The following is a 27,364-nucleotide window of genomic DNA, read 5'->3' as shown; positions in this document are numbered from 1 at the left end:
AGCCAACCCCACCTCCCACCTCTATCCTACCCACCTTTGGTTTTGTCCAAGTGTCCTTTATACATGTTCCTTGATGACACTTCCTCCTTTTCTGTTCATAATCCCCTCCCACCTCCTGGATTTATTGATCCTTTGAATAGTTCTTTTAGTCTCTATGTCATTTAATTCTGCTCTGATCTTCATTATTTCTTTCTTTCTACTACCTCTGGGCTGTCTTTGTTGTTGTTCTTCCAGTTCTTTTGGTGTAGGGTTAGGTTGTTTATTTGAAATGTTTCTATCTTTTTTAGGTAGGCTTGTATCAGTACGAACTTCCTTCTCAAGACTGCCTTTGCTGTGTCCCATAAGTTTTGGACTGTTGTGAGTTCATTTTCATTTGTTTCCAGAAACTTTTTGATTTCTCCCTTGATCTCATTCTTAGCCCTTTCATTGCTTAATAGCATGCTATTCAATCTCCATGAATTTGAGTGTTTCTGACTTTTTTTTCTTCAGGTTGGTTTCAAGTTTCAGGCCCTTGTGGTCCAAGAAAATGCTTGGTATGATTTCATTTTTCTTGAATTTGTTGAGGCTTGTTTTCTGTCCTGTCATGTGGTCTATCTTTTAAAATGTTCCATGTGCATTTGGAAACAATATGTACTTTGTTTCTTTGGGATGAAAGGTTCTATATATGTCAGTTAAGTCAATTTCATCTAGGGCATTGTTCAGTGCTGCAATATTCTCGTTGATATTTTGTTTGGAAGATCTATCCATTTTGATAGGTGGGTATTAAAATCCTCTATATAAGTGTGTTGTTGTCTATATCTTTCTTGAAGTCTTCTAAGGTTTTCCTTATATATTTGGGTGCTCTTATGTTGGGTGCATATATGCTTGTAATGTTTATGTCTTCTTGAAAGATTCTTCCCTTGAGTATTATGAAGTGTCCTTCTGTGTCTCTTTTTATGGCCTTTGTTTTGAAGACTATTTCGTTTGATATAAGTATTGCTACCCCAGTGTTTGTTTGTTTGTTTGTTTTTTCTTTTACTGTCCATTTGCTTGGAATGTTTTTTTCCAACACTTCACTTTCAGTCTGTGTAGGTCTTTTATTCTGAGGTGGGTCTCCTGTAGGCAGCATATATGCAGGTCATGTTTTCTTATCCATTGAGCTACCCTATGTCTTTTGATTGGAGCATTCAATCAATTCACATTAAGGTTATTATTAATAGGTACTCATTCATTGCCATTTTACCCCCTTTGTACCTGTGTTCCTCTCTCTCTCTCTCACACTCTTTTTCTTCCTCTTGTTAAAGCAGTCCCTTTAGCATATCTTGCAATGCTGATTTGGTGGAGGTGTATTCTGTTGGTCTTCTTTTGTCTGGGAAACTCCTTATTTCTCTTTCCTTTTTTTTTAATCTTTTTTAAAGTTTTTTTTAAAGATTTTATTTATTCATTTTCAGAGAGGGCAGGGACGGAGGAAGAGAGAGAGAGAGAAACATCAATGTGTGGTTGCTGGGGGTCATGGCCTGCAACCCAGGCATGTGGCCTGACTGGGAATCGAACCTGCGACACTTTGGTTCGCAGCCCGCACTCAATCCACTGAGCTATGCCAGCCAGGACTTCTCTTTCCTTTTTTGATTGAGAGCCTTGCTGGGTAGAGTAGTCTTGGTTGCATGCCCTTGGTTTTCATTACTTGGTATATTTCTTTCCATTACCTTCTGGCTTGTCATGTTTCCATTGAGAAATCAGCTGCTAGCCTTATGGGGGCTCCCTGGTATGTTACTTCCTGTTTCTCCCTTGCTGCTTTTAAGATTCTCATTTGTCTTGGAATTTCACTGTTTTAATTATGATGAGTCTTGGAGCAGGCTTCTTTGTGGTCCTCTTGATTGGGATCCTCTGTGCTTCCTGTATTTGTGTGGCTTTTTCTCTCATGAAATTAGGGAAGTTTTCCATCATTACTTTTTCAAACAGATTTTCTATCTCTTGCTCTTCTTCTTCTTCTGGTTACCCTATTATACAGATATTATTCTGTTTCATGTTGTCATGCAGTTCCCTTTATCCCTCTTTGTTCTCTTTGAGGATTTTTTCTTTCTTTTTTGGAGGTTTTTCTACCTCGTCCTCCAGCTCGCTGATTTGATCCTCTGCTTCATCTAGCCTGCTTTTGATTTCTTCTACTGTGTTCTTCAGTTCAGAAATTGTGTTCTTCATTTCCTCTTGGCTCTTGTTGATAGTCTGTATTTCGTTTTTCATGTTGATTTACTTTGCTGGAAGCTCCTTGTAGTTTCCCTGTAGTTTTTGGTAATTCTCAGTGAGCTCATCAAGCTTCCTTATAACCACTGTTTTGAATTCACTATCTGATAGTTGACTTGCTTCTATTTCATTTAGCATTCTTTCTGAGGCTTCCTCCTTTCCTTTTGTTTGGGGTTTGTTTCTTTGTCTCCCCATTGTTTGTGAGACTCTTCTTGTTAGCCTCTGTTTCTTAAATTGATCTGTTCTGACTCCCTGAGTTTGTGGTGTGAACTTCTACGGTAAGAGACTTGTGAGAATCAGTATTGCAGTCTCCTTGATCTCCTGAACTTGATGCTCCTGGGATGCCGTTTATGCTATTTATGTTGGCTCTCTGGATGTCTTTGGGGTTTGATTGTTGTTGGGTCTTTCTTTGGTGGGTCCTTCTCTCCAGCTGGTTGACTGAGGGCCACTCCACCATCCACATCTTGTATGCTGTTGTGCAGGTGCTGCCAGAACAAAACCACAAAGTCCAGGGAACAAACCCACATCTGCAATAATATCTCCCCTCCACAATCCCACTATCAGCAGCTAATTAACCAGTATTAATGAGGGTGTAAAGAAATTAAGACTGTTATAAGAAAGGAGAGAAATAAACTATAGTAGAAATTCTAGTGAGTTAATATGCACAAACTTGCTGGACAAGCAATGAATGTTAAAAAAGCTATGCAGGAAAGAAAATATTGCTAATCATGGAGAAGACCACAGTGGATTTCGTCTTGGTATCCTTTAGTATTTACCACTGTTTTTTCTTTCTGGATCTGCCTCCGGTGATGTCACACATTGACCCCATCTGACGCTAGGCAGCCTGCTCTGAGATTGCCAGTGGTCTACTGTCTGTGGCTATTTCCTTCAGTTATTAATCTAGTCACTCTACACTCAGCAGTGAGGCTTAAGCCCCATAGGGCAAGGCAGAATCCCTCCTGGGATTGGGGCTGTTGTTTCCCCTCAGGCTGCTGCAGCTTGGAGGGGAGTGGTCTGCCTGAGGAAGATGGGTGATGCTAATAGGGGGTGACTCAGCACTGGGATTCCAGTGGCCACTCTCTCAGTTCTTCCCTGAAGCCTCTGTCCCCAGTCTGTCCTTTGGCATGTCAAGTCCATTCTGTGCCCCCACCCTTTGCCAGGGATCTACTATCACTGGCTGACTCCTTCAGTTGTTAGTCTCATCATTCTGCACTCAGCAGTCATGGTTAAGTACCACAGGGCCAGGGCAGAGTCCCTCCTGGGGTTGGGGCCGTTGTTTCCCCTCAGGCTGCTGCTGCTCAGAGGGGAGTCATCTGCCTGAGCACAATGGCTGCTGATGTATGGGGGATGACTCAGCACTGGGATCCCTGGGACTACTCTCTCAGCTCTCTCAGCTCTCTAGAGCTTTTGTCTCTAGTCTCTCCTCAGGCATCTCTAGTGACTCTGCCCCCATCTTTGCCGGAGCCATGGATAAGTGGCTGCAAATGAAAATTTGTGTGTTGACCCTTGAAATGGCTTTTTGTGTCTCTAGACAACCATCTCTGGCAGAGAGAAACCCTACTGCTTTTTGCCATTGGTTGTTATGTATACTTTTTGGGCTCTGGTGTTCTAGGCTGAGGATCGCAGCTTAGGGTTTAGACCCCACAATTCTCAAGGGGAATTGCTTAATTATCCCTCAGGTGCTGCTGCCTGTGGGCACCCAGCCAGCCATCTGGAGCAGTGCACTCCTTACCAGTCGGTTAATGCCAAAACTGATTCTTCTGTCTGCCCAAGGTTTTAAGGGTTATCTCTTACTATTGTTCAATTGTTTGACCTCAGTGATTTCTCCACAATGTAGTTGTAATTCCAGGTTGGCTCTGGGAGGAGGTTGATGTGGCTTCCATTCACTCCTCCACCATCTTGTCTCTGGATCTTTTATCCATTTTCTAATTGGATTTTTAATTAATTATTGAGGTTTTTTAATTGAGATTTGAGAGTTCTTTATTTGTTCTAGATACTAGTCTCTTGTCAGGTATGTGGTTTGTAGATGTTTTCACCTAGTCTGACACTTGTCTTTTTATCCTTTTAAAAGTGTTGGCATAGAGCAGAAGTTAATTTTGATGAAGTGCAATTTATCATTTAACTTCTTACATGTGTTGTACTTTTTATGTCATGTCTAAGGACTCTTCATCAAGCTCTAGGTCTCCAAGATTTCTTTTTGTGTTATCTTCTAAAAGTGTTTTAGTTTTAAGCTTTACATTTAAGTCTATGATCCATTTTTACTTAATTTTTATATAAGAACTAAGGCATATTTTATTTTATTCTATGTGACTACAGCTATCTAGTTGTCAGCACAATTTGTTAAAAAGACTGTCCTTACTCTGATGAATTACTATTACTCCTTTGCCAAAAATCAGTTGGCTATATGCATGTGAGTCTGCTTCTATTCTGGTTCATTGAATCCTGGGTCTATCCATCCACCTCATCCTGATAACTATCATTACATAATAACCCTTAGTATCAGGTAGGGTGAGTCCTTCCACTTTATTTATTTATTTTTAAACTGTTATAGTTCTTCTAGTTCCTTTCCATTTCCATTTTAGACTAAGTTTATATGCATCTTTTTAAAAAACTTGCTGGGATTTTCATAGGAATTGTATTAAACCTGTATATCAATTTTAGAAGAACTGACATCTTTACTCTGTTGAGTCTTCAAATCTATGAACATGGCATTTTTCTCTATTTATTTAGATCTTCTTTTATTTCTTTCATTAGTATTTTATAGTTTTCAGTATACAAAATTTCAGCCTGTACATGTTTTGTTAGATTTATGTTTAAGTATTTTTTCTCCTTTCTGAGTAACTGTAAAGGTTATCCTATTTTTAATTTCATTTTCCATGTGCTCATTGCTAAGATATAGAAATACAATTGGTTTTTGTGTGTTGATGTGATATCCTATGACCTTGCCAAATTTACTTATTAGTTCTAGGAGGGTTTGTTTTTTTCTTGGGTTTTTATTTTTATTTTTTGTAGATTCTTTGGGATTTTCTATGTAGACCATCATGTCATTTGCAAATAGAGACACTTTTATTTTTTTTTTCTAACCAGTGTGCCTTTTATTTTCTTTTGTTGATTTATTGCTCTGGCTAGGACTTTCAGTACTATGTTGAATAAGAGTGATGTGAGTGGACATACTTGCCTTGTTCCTCATCTTAAGGGTAAAGCATTCTGTCTTTCACTAAAAAGTATGATAGTATCTGTAGGGTTATTTTAGATGTTCGTCATCAAATTGAGGAAGTTTCTATTAGTAGGTTTCTGTGATTTTTTAAAATAACAAATATGTTGAATTTTATCAAATGCTTTTTCTGTGTAAATTTATATGATCATATAATATTTTTCTCATTTACTGTGTTAATATGGTGGGTTACACTGATTACTTTTCAAATATCAAACCAGCCTCACTTGTCCAAAACAAACCCCATTTGTTTGTTGTGTATAAGTTTTATACATATTGCTGAACTGTATTAGCTAATATTTTTTTAAGGATTTTTTCTGTCTATGTTCATGAGGGATATTGGTCTGTAGTTTTCTTTTGTCATACTGCCTGTATCTTTTTTCAGAATCAGGATATCTGGCATCACAAAATGGGCTGGGACATGTTCCCTACTCTTTTGTTTTCTGGAAGAGATTGTATAGAAGTGGTGCTAATTCTTTTTGAAAGTTTTATGGAATTCTTCAGTAAAACCATCTGGTCCTAGAGACTTCTTTGACAGGGATTTTAAAATTATGAACCCAATATCTTTAATATGGCTATTAAGATTATCTATTCATATTGGGTAAGTTATAGTACTTTGTGAGATTGGTCTGTTTCATCTAAGTTGTAACATGTCTATTGTTCATAGCATTACCTTATTATCCTTTTGATGTCTATGAGAGCTATAGTGATACCACTGATAGAGGTAATTTGGTAATTGGTAATTGGTAATTTCTGATATTGTTAATTTGTATTTTCTCTCTGATTTTCTTTGTCATGCTAGAGGTTTGTCAATTTTATTGATCTTTTCAAAGAACTAGCTTTTCATTTCATTGACCTCCTGTGTTATTTTTATTCTCAACTGCATTGATTTCTGCTCCTATCTTTATTATTTTCTTCTCTCTGTGCAACTCTATCCAGATAATATAATGAAGCAAACTTGCCATTGGTGAAAAATATATATGGTGTCAGTTCACTGCATGTATATAAAATATTCATTATTATAACATAAACATATATTATTAATTATATTATACATTGTATCTATTAAGTGTAGAAACTGACATTTACAGAGATTACATCAAAAGAAATTCCCTCCTAAATAAGGTAATGAAACTGACTGGCTTTTCTGGCTTGTGGCTTGTTGTGTTACTTAAGGACCACAAATCATTTATATAAATCAAGTTTTTATTCTAAATTGATTAATAAATCCCCCAAAATTCAGCATGGTATTTTGACTTCTGTGACCTCAGTAAGATCAATACCTACTTAGTGTTTACTTCTCCAGGCTGTTGACAGAGGCCCTGCTCAGAAGTCAGAAGCCCAAAGTAGGACTCACAGTTCCACCATAAATAATTGGGAGTTATCTGCAATTTTTAACCAAGGCTGATTTCTGGTCTGTGTATAAAATAAAAATATATATAACCACAAATCCAAAGCCAGGTCACTGCTTTCCAGAAATCCAATTTAACTTTTTTAATTTGATATTTTCTGATTGATATTTTAAGACAGGATTGCAAAATGGCTGTATTGTTTTCTGTTAATGCACAAACTGTATACTATCTTCCTTAGTCTCTTGGGCAAGTGTTGTTATTCACAAAGGACAAATTTTGGCAACTTGAAGATATGATCACAGGAGTATTTCAGCAGATAAGCCTTATGTATGTCCTGAGTGCAACTGATGGCATGGTAGCTGTCCTCTTGGAGTCCCCAGATTAAGTGACACACAGATGATGTGGTGGGTGTGTTGGAGGGTGGAATGGCTCACACCCAGGCAGCTAATGAACAGGTAACCTTCCTATCCTGGAGTGCAGTAATATGATCATGCAAGGACAAGTTAGGACACTCTGTGCTGTATAATCCTATTAGACTGAAAATTTATGATACTCTGTGCTATATAATCCCATTAGACTGAGAATTTATGATAAAGATCTTTGTAAGATAACATAAAGAATAAGGGCTGGGAGAAGTCCTGAACTCTTTAGGTAATTTCATTTGTAACCAATATTTTTAAAGAGGTTCAAGATGACAACTTGTAATCAAAGGCACTATCCTAGAATGTGAAGAGCTGGGGCTCTGGTGTCTAACAGACTCAGTTACAATCTTGGTTCCACCATTTTCTAACTTTGTGATCTTGGGCAACTTATTTAACCTCTGTAACTCCCAGTTTCCTCACTGGTTAAATGGGGATGACAATAGTGTGAGAACAAAATGTGACAATTAATAAATATGATAAAGAATTTTCTTACATTAAATGTATCATCTGGCACATTGTAAACATTTATTATATTTTAGCTATGATATTATCATTACTAATCATAGTATCAATACTACTACAATTACTGTTATTATTACTAGTGAGTCTTACATTAATGGAATGTAGCTTGCTTTTTTGGAATTTGTTATAATTTTTTAATACTATGGTAATATAGAGTCTGAATAAGTCACAGTCTGAATGTGTGACTAATTATAAGTACCACTTTAAGAAGCATCACCTTCTCACTTGCATATTTCAGAGGATATTAGTAGCATGAGAAATTTGGCATGTCTACCACAGTGTTTCTCAACCATTCTTTTTATTATTGTCCCCCTAAGGAGTCTTCAAAAATGTTTTCCCCATTTTTAATACCACAGTAAAATTTTAATACCACAATTATTTTTCTTTTTAAGAAATTCCACCACAGATCTACTATGTATCTATTTATGTACTATGGTGTTTTAGAAGCTACAAACTATTGTAATGCCTGAACACATTATTTTGTCCTACAAGAACCAATTTTCACACCCATGGGAGCAATATCACACCCCCCCCCCACATTGAGAATACATGATTTAATCCAGTAGTTCCCAACTGAGGGCAATTTTGCCTCCCAGTGGGCATTTGACAATGCCTGAATTGTCTGAAGACATTTGTGATTGCACTGGGGTGGGTGGGTGCTTACTGGTATCATGTGGATAGAGGTCAGCACTCAAAATGTTAAGTTTGCCTCTGCAATTATTAAGGAAGGTAAAAAATGGACTATGTGAACTCTAAGGTCACAAGGTAAAGACAGTAGCAGAAGTTAGGCTCCTGACTTTCAGGTTGAACGTATGGACAATGTGATATACTTGTTTAGGAAAAAAAGGCCATCTTTGCTTCTTAACTATTGTTGCTGTTTTCAATAATGTAGTGCTTTTTACTCTTTCTGTCAAATATGTGTAAAAAATGTGTGAACACTTCCAATATGTGTTCCGTAACAACTTGTTTTCTATTTTTGTATGTTTGTGTCTTGCTTTATGAAGCACATGTATTCTTGAAAAAATTGTATAACTTAATTTCCTGTGAGTTGCATTTATTCATCAGATTTCATTTTATTATATATTTGAAAGGTTTATCTTCATTCCTAATTGGTCCTAATTTTGATCTGGCATATAACATTGTTGCTTTAAATGTGAATTTAGTGGCCTCTCTGCCTGAATTTTAGAGAGTAGGAATAGTTTAAGAGAGAATATGGATTTATGTTTAAAATGACAGTTTGTTCTTTGATGGACGTGGTCCAGGTCATATTTCCAGAGCCCCTGGCTCCCCTATTGTCCCTGTCACACTCACATTCCCTTCTTCTGCTGCCCAGAGTTGGCGTCGAGGAGCCCTTCGAGGAGGACCAGAATGAACACCGCTGGCAGTACTTCAGGTGACACAAGGGCATCCTCTGAAACAAATTAACCGGGCCTGGCTTTTCTCATCTTTCTAATCTGAGATGTTTCTCTTTATGCTGTTTGTCTCTTTCTTCCTGTGTGTACCAACCCCTTGCCCCCTTTAGCAAAGGGGCAAGAGGGCAGGTCAACTCTAATAACTCTTCCACTCTTTCTCTGGGCTGCTTGATGTATCAATGTTCCTGAGATTATGTCCCAATACCCTGCATTTTGGACAATGCTGGCATGTGTCTCTCTGTACAACTGAGCTTAATGTTAAGAGCACCACATATGCAGAGCCACAAATAGTTTCCCCACAAAATTCTGCTAATTTCCTACTAAACAAGGCTTCTAACTCATGAAGAGAACTAGAATTTTATATCTCAGCCATGGTTGGGTTATGGCTTACACCATCTTAATTAAGTACTATTTTAGTTTTTAAAATATGTTTTTGTGTATTTGTACATTATCACAGTGAATCAGAAGATATGAAAAACAGGCATTTTTAAGCCAGAAGATAATTAAAGGATCTTCTAATGCAATTTGTTTCTCAGTGTACATCCAAGTTTTTGATTTGATTATGCTTAACGGCGGTGATGTTGGGCAATCAGAATAAAAACTTTAATATTCTTTCCTTTCTGTATCTCTAACTTGCATGCTTTCTTCCTGATCTGGTTTTGTGTCCTGGTCAATAATTCAAGTGCAAAGTAGGCTTGAACTTTGTTCTTGGCATTGTGAAAGTGTTTCACTCTTTAAGCACAGTGATGGAAGCAGCCATACATGGATCTAGGTCCTGGATGTATTCCATAATGACATATAGAAAATTAATTGAAGCATTTAAACTTTCTGGGTTTTAACTATTTTCTACTGTTTAAAATACACACATACACATTCATTTTTGGAGATCTGACTTTAGATATTGATTAAGTTGCAGAGGAAACCCTCTCCTTTGAAATATTCCACCTTTAAGAAGAAAGTTTCTTCAGGCAAAGTGCCAAGTATTACACTTGGGACATGAGAGGATTCAGATTCTGATCTGTTGTTCAAGGTTTTGTATGAAGTTATGTGTCTAATAGTCCTCAAATTATTTAGGATCTCTGCCATTCAAATTAAAAAAAGAACTATCAATTAAAGTAGATAGTTCTAAATTTATAAATTTCAGAAGTTCTAAAATTTCTTCAGTTTTATGGCTTTTTATATAGCAGTTAATGAGAATGTACATATTATACCAGAAGGGAAATTATTTATTTTTTGTATTTAATTATTCTAGAATGAGCACATCTGTTTGATTGCTTTACTTCCTCATTTGGTGTGGGATTTTCACATTTGTTTCATTCTTAATGAAAATAAGGATAATTCAGTTTATTCTAGAAGAAAAGAGTGTCATATGTGCTCTGATGAGCTCAACCCTGATGTATCAGGGGAATGCTAAAATATGATATAGTAAAACAGCACACAAAGTTCAAAGCATTACAGTGGGTCAGAAGAGAAGTGTATATTGTGGACAGTTGCCTGAAACTAGGAATTTCAGAAAGTCAGAGAACCCCCAAGTCTTCTGTGGCATTATACCAAAATACTGTGCCTGGACTTTCTTGCTGCCCAGAGCATCCCCAAACACCCTGGCCCATTGTTTAATCTCCTGTCTCCAGAGACCAGGTTAATTTTGAGCTCTGCCCCAAGGGCAAGGCTCCTTGTGGTGGTCCACTGTCATTCTTGGAGATTAGTCTGAGGGGTCCTCAACCCTGTCAGAATAGTAATTATTAAATTGTTATAAAGTAAACAGCCTTCGATGGAGAAACAAATCACACAGCACCATTTGAGTCTCATGGTCCCTTGTCTGTTTTTTTTTTTTCTGTTATTTAAAAAGGCAATAGCAGTCCGAGAAGTAGGTCTTTGTTTCCTTCCTCAGAAATCTATCAGCATTTTTACCAGGAGCAGAGGCCTCCCATGTTTCTTTGCCTGTGGGAAGGCCCAGGAGGTCCTCTTAGGCTCCTTTTAGGCTCCATGGTGTCAAGAGCTTGAACTGCACCTCAGACAATAGTTGATGGCAAGTGGCAACAGCAAGGGTCAGAACTTCCATGGCAGAGGTAGGTAAAAGCAAGAAAAGTGGATGCTGGGTAGCAGTGTCCTTAGAACTGAGGATTGCCTGGGGATTGGTTCAACAAGATCAGAAGATGGCTTAATTTGTTGGAATTTGATTAACTATGTTTCAATTAACTATCATTTTTCTCCTTGCCTTTTCATGTTAGGAGAATCTTAACAAAATATTCCAGGATTTATCTGGAGAGGAAAACTACATAATTACTAGAATCTGTATCTACCTATTTATCTATTACCTGTATTTATCTATTATAGCACCCATGAATCTTCACAATTTGTGGTTTTCACACCCCAAAATAATACAAGATCCTTAATCATCAATATTAGTAGATTAGAGAGCCAAGAAAAATACTGATGTGTTTTTGAAACATTTTCAAGAAGGATATAATTAAATATTCCCCTTTTATTTTCACCAAGGATATAATTAAACAGTCTTCTTTTTTAGTTGTGAAACAATTTAAATCTGTAAAAAATTGAAAGAATGGAACGATGAATACCCAAGTTCTAACCTGAATGTGTGAATTCTAAACATTTTATCATATTTTTTGGTCATTTTCACGCTCTTGCTCTCTCTCAACCATTTCAGAGTACTTCATAGTACATAGCAGATATCATGACTTTCTAACCCTAAATACTTCAGCATGTATCTTCTAGGAATCCAGTCTCCCTACATGATTACAATACCTTTATTATACCTGAGAAAAAGTAATATGAATTTTACAGACACACTGGATACAGGATCCAATCAAAGTTTACTTTGATTGGCATGTCCTTTTAATCTCCTTTAGTCTGGAACAATACTCAACCCCATTTTTGTGTGTCTTACAACATTGTGTTTTTTAACTATTCAGGACAATTGTCTCACAGAATTCCCACAATCTGGATTTTTATTATTTGTTTTCCTCATGACTAGAGATAATCATTTTTGCAAAAAAAACCCCAAAAAACTGTAAAGGTGATATTATGCATTTCTTTTTTTTTTAAACATTTTATTCATTTATTTTTAGAGAGGGAAGGGAAGGAGATAAAGAGAGAGAGAGAGAGAAACATCAATGTGTGGCTGCTGGGGGTCAGGGCCTGCAACCCAGGCATGTACCTTGACTGGGAATCGAACCTACAACACTTTGGGTCGCAGCCCGTGCTCAATCCACTGAGCTGTGCCAGCCAGGGCTTGCATTTCTTTTTTAAAAGATGTTATGTATTTACTTTTAGAAAGGGAGAAGAGAGGGGAAAAAGAGAGGGAGAGAAATACCAATGTGTGGTTCCCCCTCACTTGTCCCCTACTGGGCACCTGGCCCACAACCCAGGAATGCATGCTGACTGGGAATCAAACCAGTGACCCTTTGGTTCACAGACCGGCACTTAGTCCACTGAGCCACACTAGCCAGGGCTGATGTTATACATTTCTTGTTGCATGTTATCATGTGGTGCATATTGCCAGTCTGACCTTTATTAGTGATGCTAAACTTGATCACTTTACACCCTAGATTTCTCCCGTGTAAAGGTGTAATTTTTCCTATGTAACTAAGAAGTAATCTGTATACCTGTCCCTTGACTAAACTCTTCCCCTTCTTTCTCCCCTTACCCCGCTCCCCTCTGGTTGCTGTCAGTCTGTTCCTTGTTTCCATGTCTCTGGTTCTATTTTGCTTGTTTGTTTGTTTTGTTCATTAGGTTCCTCTTATAGATGAGATCACATGGTATTTGTCTTTCACCTCCTGGCTTATTTCACATAAAACAGCAGTTTTTCAAAAAGCAATCTGTAGAGTGATCCTTTGATATTATATGAATAGCCAGACTCCAAACAACACTTTACCTATTGTACATCATCCATTGATGACCCTTGATTGAAATAGTTATTATACTAGGCATGGAAATAGTGATTTTCTAATTCTGTCATTCCTCTAATGTTTATAAAATGACATTTATCTACAAAGAAGAGCTTTCAGAGAGTTTTCAAGTTTATTTTATATACTGATGAAATGAGGAGTCTCCCCATTGTCTAATCAGTTTGAGCAAAGTTTTACTTCATATTTCTGGCACTAGGGATTGTGTCTCTGCAGGATCTCAGCAGGCATCTTGGGTGTTATCACTGAGAATGTAAAAGGTGGGAGACAGTTGCCACTTCTTTAGTCTAGAAAAGAATGATGCTAGAGAGATGTGGCTGGAATTAGTACTGTCTAGAAACCTCACTGTCCAATTTTGTAGCCACTAGCCACATGTAGCTATTTAAATTTAATTTTTAATTTATTAAAACTAAATAAAATTTAAAATGCAGTTCCTCAGAATCAGAGAAATGGACATCACATGGAGGGATTTAAGTGGGGAGGGGGAAGGGAGGAATGGGAGGAAAGGTACAGGGAAGAAGAAGCATAATTAGTAGGCATAAAATGGATGGGAAGAGATAAAAATGGTATAGGAAACAGAGAAGTCAGAACTTATATGTCCAACCCATGAACATGAACTAAGGGGTGGGGGGAATGCTGGAGGGTTGGAGGGTGCAGGGTGGAGGGGGAATAAAGGGGGAAAATTGGGGAAACTATAATAGCATAGTCAATAAAAAGTACTTAAAAAAACCCCTGTAGTCCTTGATGTAGGGATATGTATAAATTTGGTAACGTGGCCAGTAGAATTGACTTTCTGCAAATAAAAAGGATTTTATTTTACTCATTCACACACACACACGCACACACAATGCAGTTCCTTAGTCATATTAATGACATTTCTAGTGCTGAGCGGCCATATGTGGCTAGTGGCTACCATGCTGGACAGCGCAGATCTAGAACACTACCATCATTGCAGAAAAGTTCCATTGGACAGTGTGGATCTAGAATCACTCTTAAGTTCTTCCAAACAAAATGTTGAACTTCCTGAGTTTGGGATGAGATTTGGGTGGCTCTAATTTTGTGAGTTTATCCAATTATTTCATTGTTTTCTGTTTTGTTGTTTTGATTCTAGCCTGGTCACATGGTCCCAGGGTGAACAGGAGTTCCACTGATGTTTCCAGGGCTTGAGTGAAAATAGTCAAAACCTAGTCTTTATAAGCAGTTCTTGTTGAATGGAATTTATTTTAATTTTCTGCTCAACAATATTTTTCCCTCCTGGTAGAGATCAGTTAAAAGAATAGAGGGGATAAATTTCCTTTGGCAGGTTTTATTGTATTTTACTTTATTTTCTTCATTGTAGTACAGGGCACTCTTCAGCCTTTTTTCCTACCCATAGGCTTGCTATTTCACCTCAGCTGATAAAGTCAATTGGTTTTATCTGTATTGACATGAAAGCCCTATATGAAGGCTAATACACCTGTTTCAAAATTCATGGTACAGAAAAGAGAGATTATTAGTGCCAGATCTGAATGGCCATAGTCTTGGGCATAATATACTTCAGGCCATTCAGATCTCATAAACTTGCTGCTGCCCTACAATAGCCTCTCTGTGGTTAGGCTAAGGGCTGTTGGGTCACCTAACATTCTGGTAAGCTATCTGGGAGACCCTGGGGTAACTGGCACCATGTCCCTCTAAATGTGCAGTGGGAGCACATCTGAGTCACTTAGTCCATCATGAAGTGGCTTATAGAATCCACAGAACAAGGCCCATTATTGGATTCCTAGCTGTTTGTTTTATAAATGCTGACAAAACTGCCCTATAGAAGACTTTTCTCTGTGTAATACACATTAAGAGACTCAAAGTATGTGAGTGTTCAGAATCAACAGCTAGGAATTTAAGTTGTGACCTCTCCTCTACCACTTTGGTACATTAGACACTTTGGGCGCACTGATGCTCTGGTATGACTTTTGTGGGCAGTCCTGGGACCCCTGAAGTAGATGGATTTCATGTCAAAAAATATCTGTGAGATTTGTTGCTTAAAAGTCCCTGGATAATGTCCAGTTGTGAGGACAAGCCTCCAGCCCTCAGAAGCTCCTGCCTAGAAGCAGCTTATAGACACATAGAACAGTCTACATAATTTACCATGAAAGGTCCCATTAAACCTTAGGCCCATGGGGAAGAAATCAGGCACTGGGCACACTATGGGTTTTAACTAAGTGCTCATAACAGGGTGAAAAATATGGGGTAACTCTTCCCTTTCCTTCTATAACCCTACCCTGTCCAAGGACATGCACCTTTGGTTAGTGCTTGACAAGCCTGGAATGAGAGGGGAGAGGTTGGCTTTGGAGGTGGGGGTGCATCTATGTTGTCTTCTATTCCCCTTTCACATTACTATCTTCTCTCAAAAAATATGCTGGGCATCACAGATGGGAAAGAGGAAAGGAGAGGAGGAAAAGTAAGGCATACACACACAGAGCTTTGTGCTTCTGCAGCTCTGCTCATTGGAGTAAGAACCCTGGTACTGACTGCAGATAACACCCTGGTGAAGGACACTTGAGCTTGAAGAGAAGGCCATTCAGCACCTTTCTTCAAGTTCAAATCAGGCCTGCTGAACATTGTTCTCAGTTTACCTTGTGTAATACCATATGTTCTTTGTGATACTGGAAGGAGTGAGGGAAGAAGAGAATTCTCCTGGCATCTTTGTTTTTCCCCGCATTTCCCCATATTATCTATGTCATCTATGTCAGAATCAGGAAGGCACAGGAATAAAGAATTAACATATGCATAGGGCAACAGTTGGTATGTTACTGAGCCAAGAACACACTTTTATGGAATTAGTTATAAGCTGATTTTGCCACTTTGCTTTTTGCTTTTGTGTTTAGTTGTTCATCTCACATATGTGACTCCTTAGGTCATCTCTGCTGTAGGAGGATGTGGGGGCACCAGGATAAAAATTTTGAGATACACACATGCTGGAGTATTTAGAGGAAGTATACTGATTCCTGCAACTTTATTTTAATTCATCCAAAAAAATAAGAAGGGGGGAGAGATGGATAGACATGTAATAAAGAAAATACAGCAAAATTTTAATGGTAGAATCTAGGTGGTGGGTATGTAGGTGTTCACTATAAATTCTTTCAGCACTTTCTTGGATATGTGAAAAGTTTCATAACAAAAGGTCAGGAAAATAAAAGGAGGTCAGGACAACAGTAAGAAGCAGTAGAGAGGAAAAGGCCTGGTGCAGTGGGACCCACATTTTTATAATGGACAGTCTGGTGCAGGAAAGCAGATTGACAGTTGCCAGCTGGTGCTGTTCCCTAGAGGCCTTGCTTAGGGTGTAAGCACACAGGATTTATTGCTTCTCCTACCCTCTGAGATCTGATGTGATATATAATCTCTTTCTCATTATTTGAATGATAGCCTCTCTCTTCTTTTAGATACCCTCTCCTTCTGCTTCAAGAAGATGGTCAGCCTCTTGCCAACTTTCAGCCAGAAAGCTTGCCCTGGTCCAAGCTAATACTCTCCATTTTTCTCCTTGTCTTTCTCCCTGGTGACTGATAGAGTTGGTGTTGACCCAGATCAAGACCCACCACCCAACAATGACAGCTTTCAAGTCTTACAAGGGGTAAGTCACAAGACATGCTTTTTCCCAGGGAAGACATTATTAAAAATAGCTAAAATTTATTTAGCATTTACTACACACCAGGCACTTTACATGAATTCCCTCATTGTGATCTTGATAAGAACTTTATGAGGTATGTACTACTGTCCCATTTTATGGATTAGAAACTGAAGTTTGGGAGTGTCAGTGAATTATATAAGGCCAGAGAATTAGAAAGTGGTGGAGCCAGTATTTGATCCCAGAGACAGTGTTCTTAAGCAACATATTAAGGGGGTGGGCTGGCCAGAAAGAGTGTTTAAGCTAAGTCCCCAACTCCCTATCTTCCACAAATGGATATATTGGGTAGATTGGTGATTGGTTCACTGCAACTTATTCTGAGTCTCTCAGTGGTACCCAGGCAAAGGAAGGAAAGGGATGTGATTGCAGGCTGTCCTGGTCTTCTAGTGCCTGGGATCCTCCAAGCTCTCCGAGTTTCCCTCCAACCCTCCAATGGCAGAGCAGCAGCCCTCACCCCTATGTGGGCTGAAGGTCACAGCAAGACTAACAGTTAAGGCTTGCACAGGGCAGTAGCAGCAGTGACAGCATGGAACAGAGCATGGGGGAGGGAAGCTGTAGAGACAGTGAATGGAAGAGCCCTATGGCAGCATTTAGTGTGACCACAGGGAAGAGTGGCTGTTGCAGCAGAGAATGTTGATGGCCCTTGGTTTGGCCATCTGCAACACTTACTATTGCTGCTTAATAAACTGCCCCAAATGTAAGAGAATGAACAATTTCTCCTACTCATGGATTCTCTAGGTCAGGTATTTGGAAAGGGCCTAGTACAGATGGCTTGCCTTTGCTCCATGAAGGAGGCCAGGGGTTACCTGGGTGAAGCTGGGGCTGGAATCATCCCAAGGTTGATTTGCTCCCATACCTGGCTCCTGGGCTGGGAGGATGCACACGAGGACAGCCAACTAGAATACTGAATTGTGGCTTCTCCAGGTGGCCTCAGGGAACTGGACCCCTTATATGATGACTTACGGTTCCAAAAGCCAGTGTCCCAGCAAGCAAGGGGGAAGCTACATAGCCTTTTCTGACCTAACCTTGCCAGTCTCACTCATCACTTTTGTGACTTTCTGTTGGTTACAACGAGTTGCTAGGGCTAGCCGAGATTCAAGAGGAGGGGATAGAGACCATAACCTCTGAGTGGCAAGAGTGTCAACAAAGTGATAGATGCATTTTTATGCTGTGGTATCATCCCTGTTCTGGGGCTGGCAGGATGATTTTGTCTCTAGGTTTTGCTCCTTTCCCAGGCTGGCATTTCCTGGGCAGGCCAAGTGGTAGAAATGAGAGTTATGATGAGAGCAGAAATTTTTTCCAAAATATTATTATTTGCCCTTGGGAGTCAAGAACAATTCTGATCAGCATCAAAAACCCAGTGCTGAGCACAGTGCTGAGCCTAGCACCTGGGGAGCTCGATAGGTGTTTGATAGGCAGATGCAAACATGACAGACCAATGCAGTAGGAAGCTTCACTGACCACATACATATGTTACCTGTGAAACCATGTCGATTGTTTCTTTTTCTTCCAGCCAGCTTTGTTTTTTTAAAAATTATTTTATTGTTGTTCAATTACAGTTGTCCTCATTTACCCCCCGCCACTCCCTCCTCACCCCAGCCATCCCCATCTGCCTCCCCTGCTTCCACACCTTCTTGGTTTTGTCCATGTGTCCTTTACAGTTGTTCCTGAAAATTCTTCTCCCCTTTGCCCCATTATTCCCTCCCACCTCCTCTCTGGTTACTGTCAAATTGTTCTTAATTTCTATGTCTCTGGTTATATTTTGCTTTCTTGTTTGTCTTGTTGATTAGATTCCAGTTAAAGGTGAGATCATATGGTATTTGTCCCTCACCGCCTGGCTTCTTTCATTAGCATAATGCTCTCCAGTTCCATCCATGCTGTTGCAAAGGGTAGGACCACTTTCTTTCCTTCTGCTGTGTAGAATTCCATTGTGTGCATGTACCACAGTTTTTTGATTCATTCATTTATTTACTGATGGGCACTTAAATTGCTTCCGGCACTTGGCTGCTATAAATTGTGCTGCTATGGACATTGGGGTGCATAGGTTCTTTTGGATTGGTGTTTCAGAGTTCTTAGGATATAATCCTAGCAGTGGAATTGCTGGGTCAAAAGACATTTCCATTTTTAGTTTTCTGAGGAAATTCCATGCTGTTTTCTACAGTGGCTGCACCAGTCTGCATTCCCACCAACAGTGCACTAGGGTTCCCTTTTCTCCACACCCTCTCCAACACTTGTTTGTTGCTATGTTTATGATGGCCATTCTGGCCGGTGTGAAGTGGTATCTCATTGTGGTTTTATTTTGCCTCTCTCTTATGGCTAGCGATGCTGAATATCCTTTCATATGTCTCTGGACCCTCTGTATGTCCTCCTTGGAGAAGTATCTGTTCAAATCCTTTGCCCATTTTTATTGGGTTGCTCGTCGTCTTAGAGTGGAGTCATGTGAGTTAATTTTGGAGATCAAACCCTTGTCTGAGGTATCATTGGCAAATATGCTTTCCCATGTAGTTGGTTCTCTTTTCATTTTAATGCTGTTTTGTTTAGCCATGCAGAAACTTTTTAATTTAATGAGGTCACATTTGTTTATTCTTTCCTTTATGTCCCTTGCTCTAAGGTGAAAACATTGCTGTGTGGAATGTCTGAGATTTCTGTTCCTGTGATTTTGTCTGGGACTTTTATTGTGTCACGACTTATATTTAAGTCTTTTATCCTCCTTGAATTTATTCTTGTGTATGGTGTAAGTTGGTGCTCGAGTTTCATTTTTTTGCACATAGCTGTCCAGTTCTCCCAACACCATTTGTTGAAGAGGCTCTTTTTACTCCATATTATGTTGCTGCCCCCTTTGTCAAATATTAATTGACCATAGAGATTTGGGTTTATTTCTGGGCTCTCTATTTTGTTTCATTGGTCCATGTGTCTGTTCTTATGCCAGTACCAGGCTGTTTTGATTACAGTGGCCTTGTAATACACTTTGATATCAGGTATTGTGATCCCTCCTGCTTTGTTGTTTTTCTCAAAATTGTTGCAGCTGTTCAGGGTCGTTTATGGTTCCGTATACATATTTGAAGTGTTTGTTCTATATCTATGAAATATGCCATTGGTACTTTAATAGGGATTGCACTGAGTCTATGAATTGCTTTGGGTAATGTAGACATTTTGATGATGTTAATTCTTCCAATCCATGAACATGGTACATGTTTCCATTTGTTTGTGTCTTCCTTAATTTATTCAGTGTTGTATAGTTTTCTGAGTACAGGTCTTTTACCTCCTTGGTTAGGTTTATTCCTAGGTACTTTATTTTTCTTGTTGCTATATTGAATGGGATTTTTTTCCTGGTTTCTGTTTCTGATACTTCATTGTTGGTGTATAAAAATGCCATTGATTTCTGAATATTGACTTTGTATCCTGCTGTTTTGCCAAGTTCATTTATTAGGTTGAATAGTTGTTTTGGTGGAGTCTATAGGATTCTCTATGTACACTATCATCTTCCAGCCAGCTTTGAATTACACTTGTCATTGCACTTCATCCTAAATCCAGTCTACATATTTCACATTCCATAGGATCTTCTAAATGAGCCCTCTACCAAATTATGTGTAACAAATATTGCAAAATACCGTGTTGTATGGGACCCAGGGGGTACTTTTCTGGTTTCTTTGTCTTTGAGGCTGGTCACAGCCCGATAAGGCATTCTTGGTGTGGAGGCCCCTTAAGGGACATAAAGCCATGACCTCTGAAAGTTCTGGGCATTTTGGGAAGAGCTTTCAATGAGTTACATTGGAGATTTGGTACCCACTTCAGTGTTGCTTCAGAAGACCTTTGTGATTATAATAGAATTAGCTATTATGCCAGTTTGTAACACATGGTATCAATTAACTCTTTTTTGAAAAGTTGCTGTTTGATTCTAGCTTTGATTAAGGACCTTAGTAAATAGGTTTCAGGAATTGTGCACTAGGAAACTAATTTAGAGTTTAACAGTTTGGGAGATCCTGAGACTTACCCCCAAGAAAACCTGGGTAAAAAGTGTGATGGATGTCTTTGTTTCACTGAAAGGAAAACAATGGTTCTGGTAGGATATGACTGCCCTATTCCAATGTATTCTCCACAGACCTATGGCTAGTCAATATTAATCTTATAAGAAAAACAGGCCAATTCCAGCTAGATAGCCAGGGTTTAGAGAGATTTCATTTTGACAGTTCATACCAGTCACACACCTCCCAGCCCTTTTGTTGTTTGCCATTGCTCTTGCCTTTGGTCCCAAGCATCTATAACAGGAAATGGGGAAATGGTTTGGTAGGTTTTATGCAGCTGAAGTTATTATACATTTCATAGGAACTGTGTGTGGACACAGTTGGCTTGTAACCAATCTCAGTAATATACTTGCTGTCACTTTTCCATGGAAATGTTTTAGAAAGTAGTGGGTCCTAAGTGCTGAGGGTTCTGGCAGTGCATTTAGTTCATGTAGTAACAGCTAAGATAGTGCCTCCTGCTCCAGGTGGGTAGACCTTTCTGGATGGGTCAGCTCAGTGATTCAGTGTTCCTGGCAGCTCCCTGGAGGACCCTTTGGGCCAAGTATAAAAGGGCACAGCCACTTTTGCTGCACTCCCAATTGGCCAGGCCTAGCTAGGAATTGTGTCACAGCTTCCCTTTAACTTCACTTCGTCCAAGTCTCACACACAGTCATGCAAAGGGCCCCCAAAGTCAGTTCCATTGGCATTTCAAGATTGCTGTCAGACTGGGGGAAAAAAGAACTTTAAGTTTGGTTCCCCAGGACACCTGCTAAAAAAATTTCTTATTTCTCTAAATCTACTTGGCCTGACCTTTTTGGTACAGTGAGCCACTAACAGCAGTGCTATGAGTACTGAGTGGTCATGAGAAACAGTAAAACAGAAATAAATGGGCTCCTCATTTTTGGGTGAAACCCTGGGTTCTTGCAGTTTCCCCTGAAATGGATCCAGATTACACACAGTGTTGTCATAAAAGTGAAATCAGAGGTGGAAAAAGTCCAGATGTTTGTTCTCCATTAGAAAAGAAAGGGCAGTTCTCTTTACCTCATTTTCTAAATCATCTTTGTAAAAACAAATAAGTGATATTTGATGGGAAAGCATTTTTTATAGAGAGCACAATTTTCTTCACTGGTTTTTAGATCAAGGTTATAAACATAGTCATGGCTACAGGGCTATAGAATATTAGCTTTTGTGGGCAAAGGAAAGGAACTATTGGCTTGAACTCTCTTATATTTCCTTCAATATTCTTTGACAGAAGCATAAGAATATTGTGGGTAGACTTTAGCTTCATGTTCCTGGCAGGTTTGACTCATTAGAACAAAACAAAACAAAAACCTTGGTTGCTTTGTTTCTCAGAGGTCTTGGTGACTTTGCAACCAAAACAAAAACAAGCACAGCTAGAGGCAAACTGCCCAGGCCTGGAGGTGGCCTCACACCCCATTCAAGTGGGGATGTTTCATGCCAAACCCAGCTGAGATTTGTGTTGGCTGGACATGCAGACATATCATTCACTTCCTTCCACAAGTTTACAGAAGAGCACTCATTGATGAGCCTTAGCTAGGAGCCCGAATCTGAATTTATCCTGGCTTTATCATCTCAGCAGGACAAGGTCACAAGCAGGATATTAGTGAAATGTGGAGGAAAGGAAACCACTGTGCTTACAGTACCTGTGTGTTTGTATGTGTGTGTGTGTGTACATAAGTGTGAAAACTGCAGAAAATCAGCTGTTCATAGTTACATTGGCATATAACTTTCTGGGCAAGTTGGATTTGTTTGTTTCCGGGTTTCCCTGCAGTGTTCCTCCAGGCTGAAATCTGATACCCAGTCACTTATATCTTTAACTTCATTTGCTGAAGTGCCTTTCCTCAAAAGCTTTCTCACTCCCCTCCCACCACGCTTTTCTTTTTGTTCTTCTGATTCCTTCCCTTGGGCCCCCTGTTTCTCCTTTCTACTATTCTTTTTCCCCCTTAAAGTTCAAAATTAACATTAATTTATTTCATTTGACCAATACTTATTGAGTGTTAGGGTGGTTGGTAATGCAGGCTGTGAAAGAATTCACAAAGAGAAGAAAGTGCAGAAGAAAGTTATTTTACTTTCCCAAGGGAAGGAAAAGTCTAGGTGCTGATGGAGATATGTACCAGCACAAGCACCAGCACCAGCCCTGAGAGGTGGAGGCTTTGAGATTTTTCCAGATAATGAAGCAGTTGTAGAGCAGGATGTTTCAGTTGGGCTGCAAATTGTTTCGATGTTATCTTTGGATGCAGGGTCTAGTGGTCTGGTATGTCCTGTTCTGTAAGTTCCAGGAGCCTCAGTGAATTCAGGGAGCTTCCAGTAATTTTCTAATCCTGAGGATAAGGGCTCATAAAACAATTAAGGTCAGTCATGTTTGGGGGTCTAGCCAACCCTGGGAAAAAGGGCCTCAGAAAGTAGCTTTTGTCCTATTACTGAGCATCTGTTATATTTCAGACATTCTTTCAGGCTCTGTGAATACATCTGCAAACAAGCTAGAAGAATCATTGTCCTTCAGAATTTGGGGACAGTGTGATGATGGAAGGGTAAGGGTGGAGAGTGGCAGAGGTGAGCTTCTGGAGGGCCTCATCTGCTTTTCTTCTAGGGACCATAGACCTGTCTTTCTGCTGCTCCAATTGCCCCCACAGACCAGCAACCTGGGCATGACCAAGGATTGTTAGAAATGCAGACTCTCAGGCCACACTTCGACCCACTGAATCAGAATCTTCATTGTAACAAGGCTCCCAGGAGGGTTTTGTACACTCTACAGTAAGCACTGGGGAGCTCTCTGTTCCCTATTTCATGCCCTTTTATCTCACTTTTGAGAAATCTTGGCCCCATCATCCCAAGGACATGAAAAAGGCCCAGATCTGGTTGCATCATTTATTTACTCTTTTGTTTTCCATTAGTTTTGTATTCCTGCTGTAACAAATTAGCATAAATTTAGCAGCTTAAAGCAGCACTATCTTATAGTCCTGTAGGTCACATGTCTAGTGGACTCCACTGATTTCTCTGTTTCGGGTCTTTCAAAGCTGAAATCAAGTTATCTTCTGGGCAGGGTCATTCAGGTCATTGGTAGAATTCAGTTTTATGCCCTTGTAGGACTGAAGCCCTGTTTCCTCCCTGGCTGTTGGCCAGGGCGTCAAGGTCAGCTCCTAGAAGCACCTGCATTTTCTGGCTCATAGTCTCCTCTATGTTCAAAGCCAGCAGTAGTGAAGCAAGTCCCTGTTATGCTTTGAATCTCTCCTGCATCTTCTTCCATTGCATCTCTGACTCTTTTGCCCACCTTGTCCACTTTTAAGGGTCCATGTGATTACATTGGACCCATCTGTAAAATCTTCAGTCCATCTAAAAAGCCCCTTTTGCCATGTAATGTAACATATTCACAGGCTCCGGTGATTAGGATATAGAAATCTTTGGGGAACTGCTATTTGCTCCATCTCTGAAAAACACTTAAGCCATTCTCAGTAATGCAATGACCTTAACTTAAAAAAAACTTTCAACAATAAGAATAGAATAAGATTCAGTTCTATTCAGAAATTTACTACTTCTAGAAAAATTATTTTCAAAATAGAACCTTTTGCCACCCCTCAGTTCTTTAATCTGCTTTGTTTTTCTTCATCACATATATCACCATATATGTATCTCTCTGTCTCTCCCTCTGGAAATGTGCTCAAGGGGCAGGTGCTGGGTCTCACTCCTCTGTGTTTCTAGAACCCAGCATGGTGCCTGGCAGACACAGTCAGTGCTTAGTCAATGTAGAAGAAATAGATACTGTTATATGCTCCACAAAATGGTAATAAGCAGAGTTGGTGGTATTTATTTTCAGAAGAGGCTTTTTAATTAATATTGTCAATAAAAAGTAAAAACAAATCCCTTATGTAACTCACAAGAACAGAGAATAGAATGGTGGTTACCAGGGTCTGGAGGAGTTGGGGAGATGTTTAAGGGTTTAAACTTGTAACTAAAATATGAGTAACATTTGGAGATCTAATGTACAGCATAGTAAATATCAACAATGCTGTATTATAAACTACACAGTTGCTAAGAGCCTAGGTATTAATTGTTCTCACCACAAAAAATAAATGTTAATGCTAAGTTGATAGAGGTGTTAACTAACACTACTGTGGTAATTATACTGCATTATACAAATGTAGAAATCAATTCATTGTATACCTTAAATTTGCCTGATGTTATATATCAATTATATTTCTTTCTTTATTTTGATTTCATTTACTTCAAAAATATTTTATTGTTTATGCTATTACTATTGTCCCAATTTTCCCCCTTTGCCTCCCTCCACCCAGCCTGCCCCCCACTTCCATAATCAGTCCATTCACCATTATCCATGTCCATGGGTCACACATGTATGTTCTATAACTGATCTCTTCACCTTCTTTTAATCAGTTTCCCCTCCCACCTCCCTTCTTACAGCTGTCAGTCTGTTCCATGATTCTATGCCTCTGGTTCTATTTTGCTCATTAGTTTATTTTGTTCACTAGATTCCTCTTATAAGTGAGACCATATAGTATTTGTCTTTCAATTATATTTCAATTTAAACTTGTCCAGAGTCACACAGCAAGGCAATGACACAGTCACGGATAGAGCTAGGATTTGGAACCAGGCAGTTTATTGAGAAAGACTGTGATGTTTACACTTAGACCTCTTGGAGTGCTCTTTTGCCTTTGAAACATTTCTCCGAAAAGACAACCTTGTGGACAGCCTTGAAAAGGGAATAGGAATTGGCCAGGTAGGTGTCATGGGCAGGAGAAGGTGAGGGGTAAACAGGGTGTTCCAGGTGCTACAAGCAGCCTGAGCTAAAGATATGGGGGTGTGAACCCTCCTGGTGGGAATGCAGGTTTTGAGAAGGGGTGTGGTAACAGAGCAAGTTCCTGCTTTTTCTATGGGTGTAGCACTTGAATGGAAATCTAAGAGTCTGCAAATGGAGCAGGGAAGGGGGGCCCTGATCATTGTAGGGTCAGCCTGCACCCACACTGACACCTGCTCAGTCCTGTGCTGCTCAGACCCCACAGGAAGGATTCCACTGGCTTGTTTGTGATAAATAACAGCCTAAATCAAGTTGTGAAGCAGTTGGTTGTCTTCTGGGTCAGCTTACAAAATCACCCCTGTTCCACAGACCCTCCCTGATTTCCCCAAACCCCACCCTATATAGATTTATCTAAGCTGCTCTTGTACTTAATCATGCTTCTGGCACCATCTCTTGGAATAAGAAATTGTTTAACACCCCTGTTATAATGTTGCACTTTTTATTTGACCTGAATTTACCTCACTCATATAACCTGTTCAGGGCTATCTCTTGGTTTCTTACATTTCTGAGGTTACTTAATCTTATTCGTGGACTGCAGGCATATCTCTTTGCAGCTGAGAACTTTTGTTAGTTTGTTTTTAAAAAGCAGCATTTACTTTGCTTTACTTATTTTAATTGGGGCTTATGTAAGTGTTCTGTCACTTCCTTGACATGAGATGGCAAGAACTTAAGTGTTCCAGTTGATGACAATGAATTTTGGTTTGCAGAGGTGAGGATGACAGAGTAGGGGTTCATCACTTTTATTGTTGTTTTAGAGGAGCAGATGAAACTGGCTTTGGGGGACTTGTCTTGTGCCTGATGGTTTAGAGTATCCTCCCTGATGATGTTTACTACCTTTTTCATATTTCTTCAGTAAGATTCTGCAGACACTTAGAACTGAGAGCTTAGAACCTATCACTTTCTCTAGTGCTGTCATTAGGCTAGCAGTTAATTACCTGAACGGAATGATTGTTGTCTGCAAATGGAGATATTTCTGTGCCCTCTTTCTTTCACATGAGTTATAAAAATGTAAAATAAAGTTAGTTCCTAGAATCTGTCATTTTTATTTCCTCATCCACAGGAGGGCCCATTTAACTAAGCCATTTCCACCCAGGGTGGAGCAAAAGTAGGTTTATAGTTGTGAGTATGTGAAACACAGAGTTTATTCTTGTATTATTATTTATTGTAGTATGTTTCATATGAACAACTTTAAATCTATTTTGCCCCATCCTGTATTTGTCACTAAACAATCCTAAATACCATGAGGACTTCATTTTAAAAAATAATCTTCACCATTGGAAATATTAGGAAATTAAATAGTGCGTGCTGATGTCCCTCCCTCTACTTGCCTATATGCTTAGCTTCTCAGAAGTCTCAAAGTAGTCCTAGAACCTGTATTTCTATTACGGGTAGAATTTATACCCACTGTGATTTAGAACTACTTGTAATTGTAGCTAAACTTTTATTTGATGATTGCTGATTGTCTCTCACTTGCAGAGTTGCCTCTCCATATAACATTCAAGAGAATTATGATAAAATGGCTGAGCTTCCCAAGCAGTCTGTCCTCTCAGCTTGTCATCCAGCAACATAGAACCCCAGCTGTTCTCTGAAATTGCTGCAATCAATCCACTTTTTAAATTAATTGTCCTGCTCATAATACTTGCACAGAACAGATTTCTTAAATCTCAAATGAATGTTTGATTTTGCCAGCTATTTTCAAAATTAAGTGATGGGGGTATTGAATTGAAGAGGCATGAGAGGAATAGTAAAGGAACTTACCATGTGAGGGTAGATAAAAGAACAGAAATTGTAGTTCTGGCT

At 39.2% G+C, this 27,364-nt stretch overlaps 1 protein-coding gene across 2 annotated transcripts in view; it reads left to right on the top strand.

Moving 5' to 3' along the window:
* SLC9A7 (solute carrier family 9 member A7) overlaps positions 1-27,364 on the top strand; it is a 161,337-nt gene that overhangs the window by 117,888 nt on the left and 16,085 nt on the right. Inside the window, exons 13-14 of one of the 2 annotated variants that reach the window (XM_045860497.1) lie at positions 9,064-9,123; positions 16,609-16,672. In XM_045860497.1, coding sequence (XP_045716453.1) covers positions 9,064-9,123; positions 16,609-16,672 — 124 coding nt within the window. The remainder of the gene's footprint in view (positions 1-9,063; positions 9,124-16,608; positions 16,673-27,364) is intronic. The other variant, XM_045860498.1, reaches the window with a different exon arrangement.

The sequence above is a fragment of the Phyllostomus hastatus genome, unplaced genomic scaffold (assembly GCF_019186645.2).
Source record: "Phyllostomus hastatus isolate PE091 unplaced genomic scaffold, TTU_PhHast_1.1 phas_scaffold_200, whole genome shotgun sequence".
Classification (NCBI taxonomy): domain Eukaryota; kingdom Metazoa; phylum Chordata; class Mammalia; order Chiroptera; family Phyllostomidae; genus Phyllostomus; species Phyllostomus hastatus.
The sequence above is the reverse complement of the archived record's forward strand: the minus strand, read 5'-3'. Positions and strand labels throughout refer to the sequence as shown.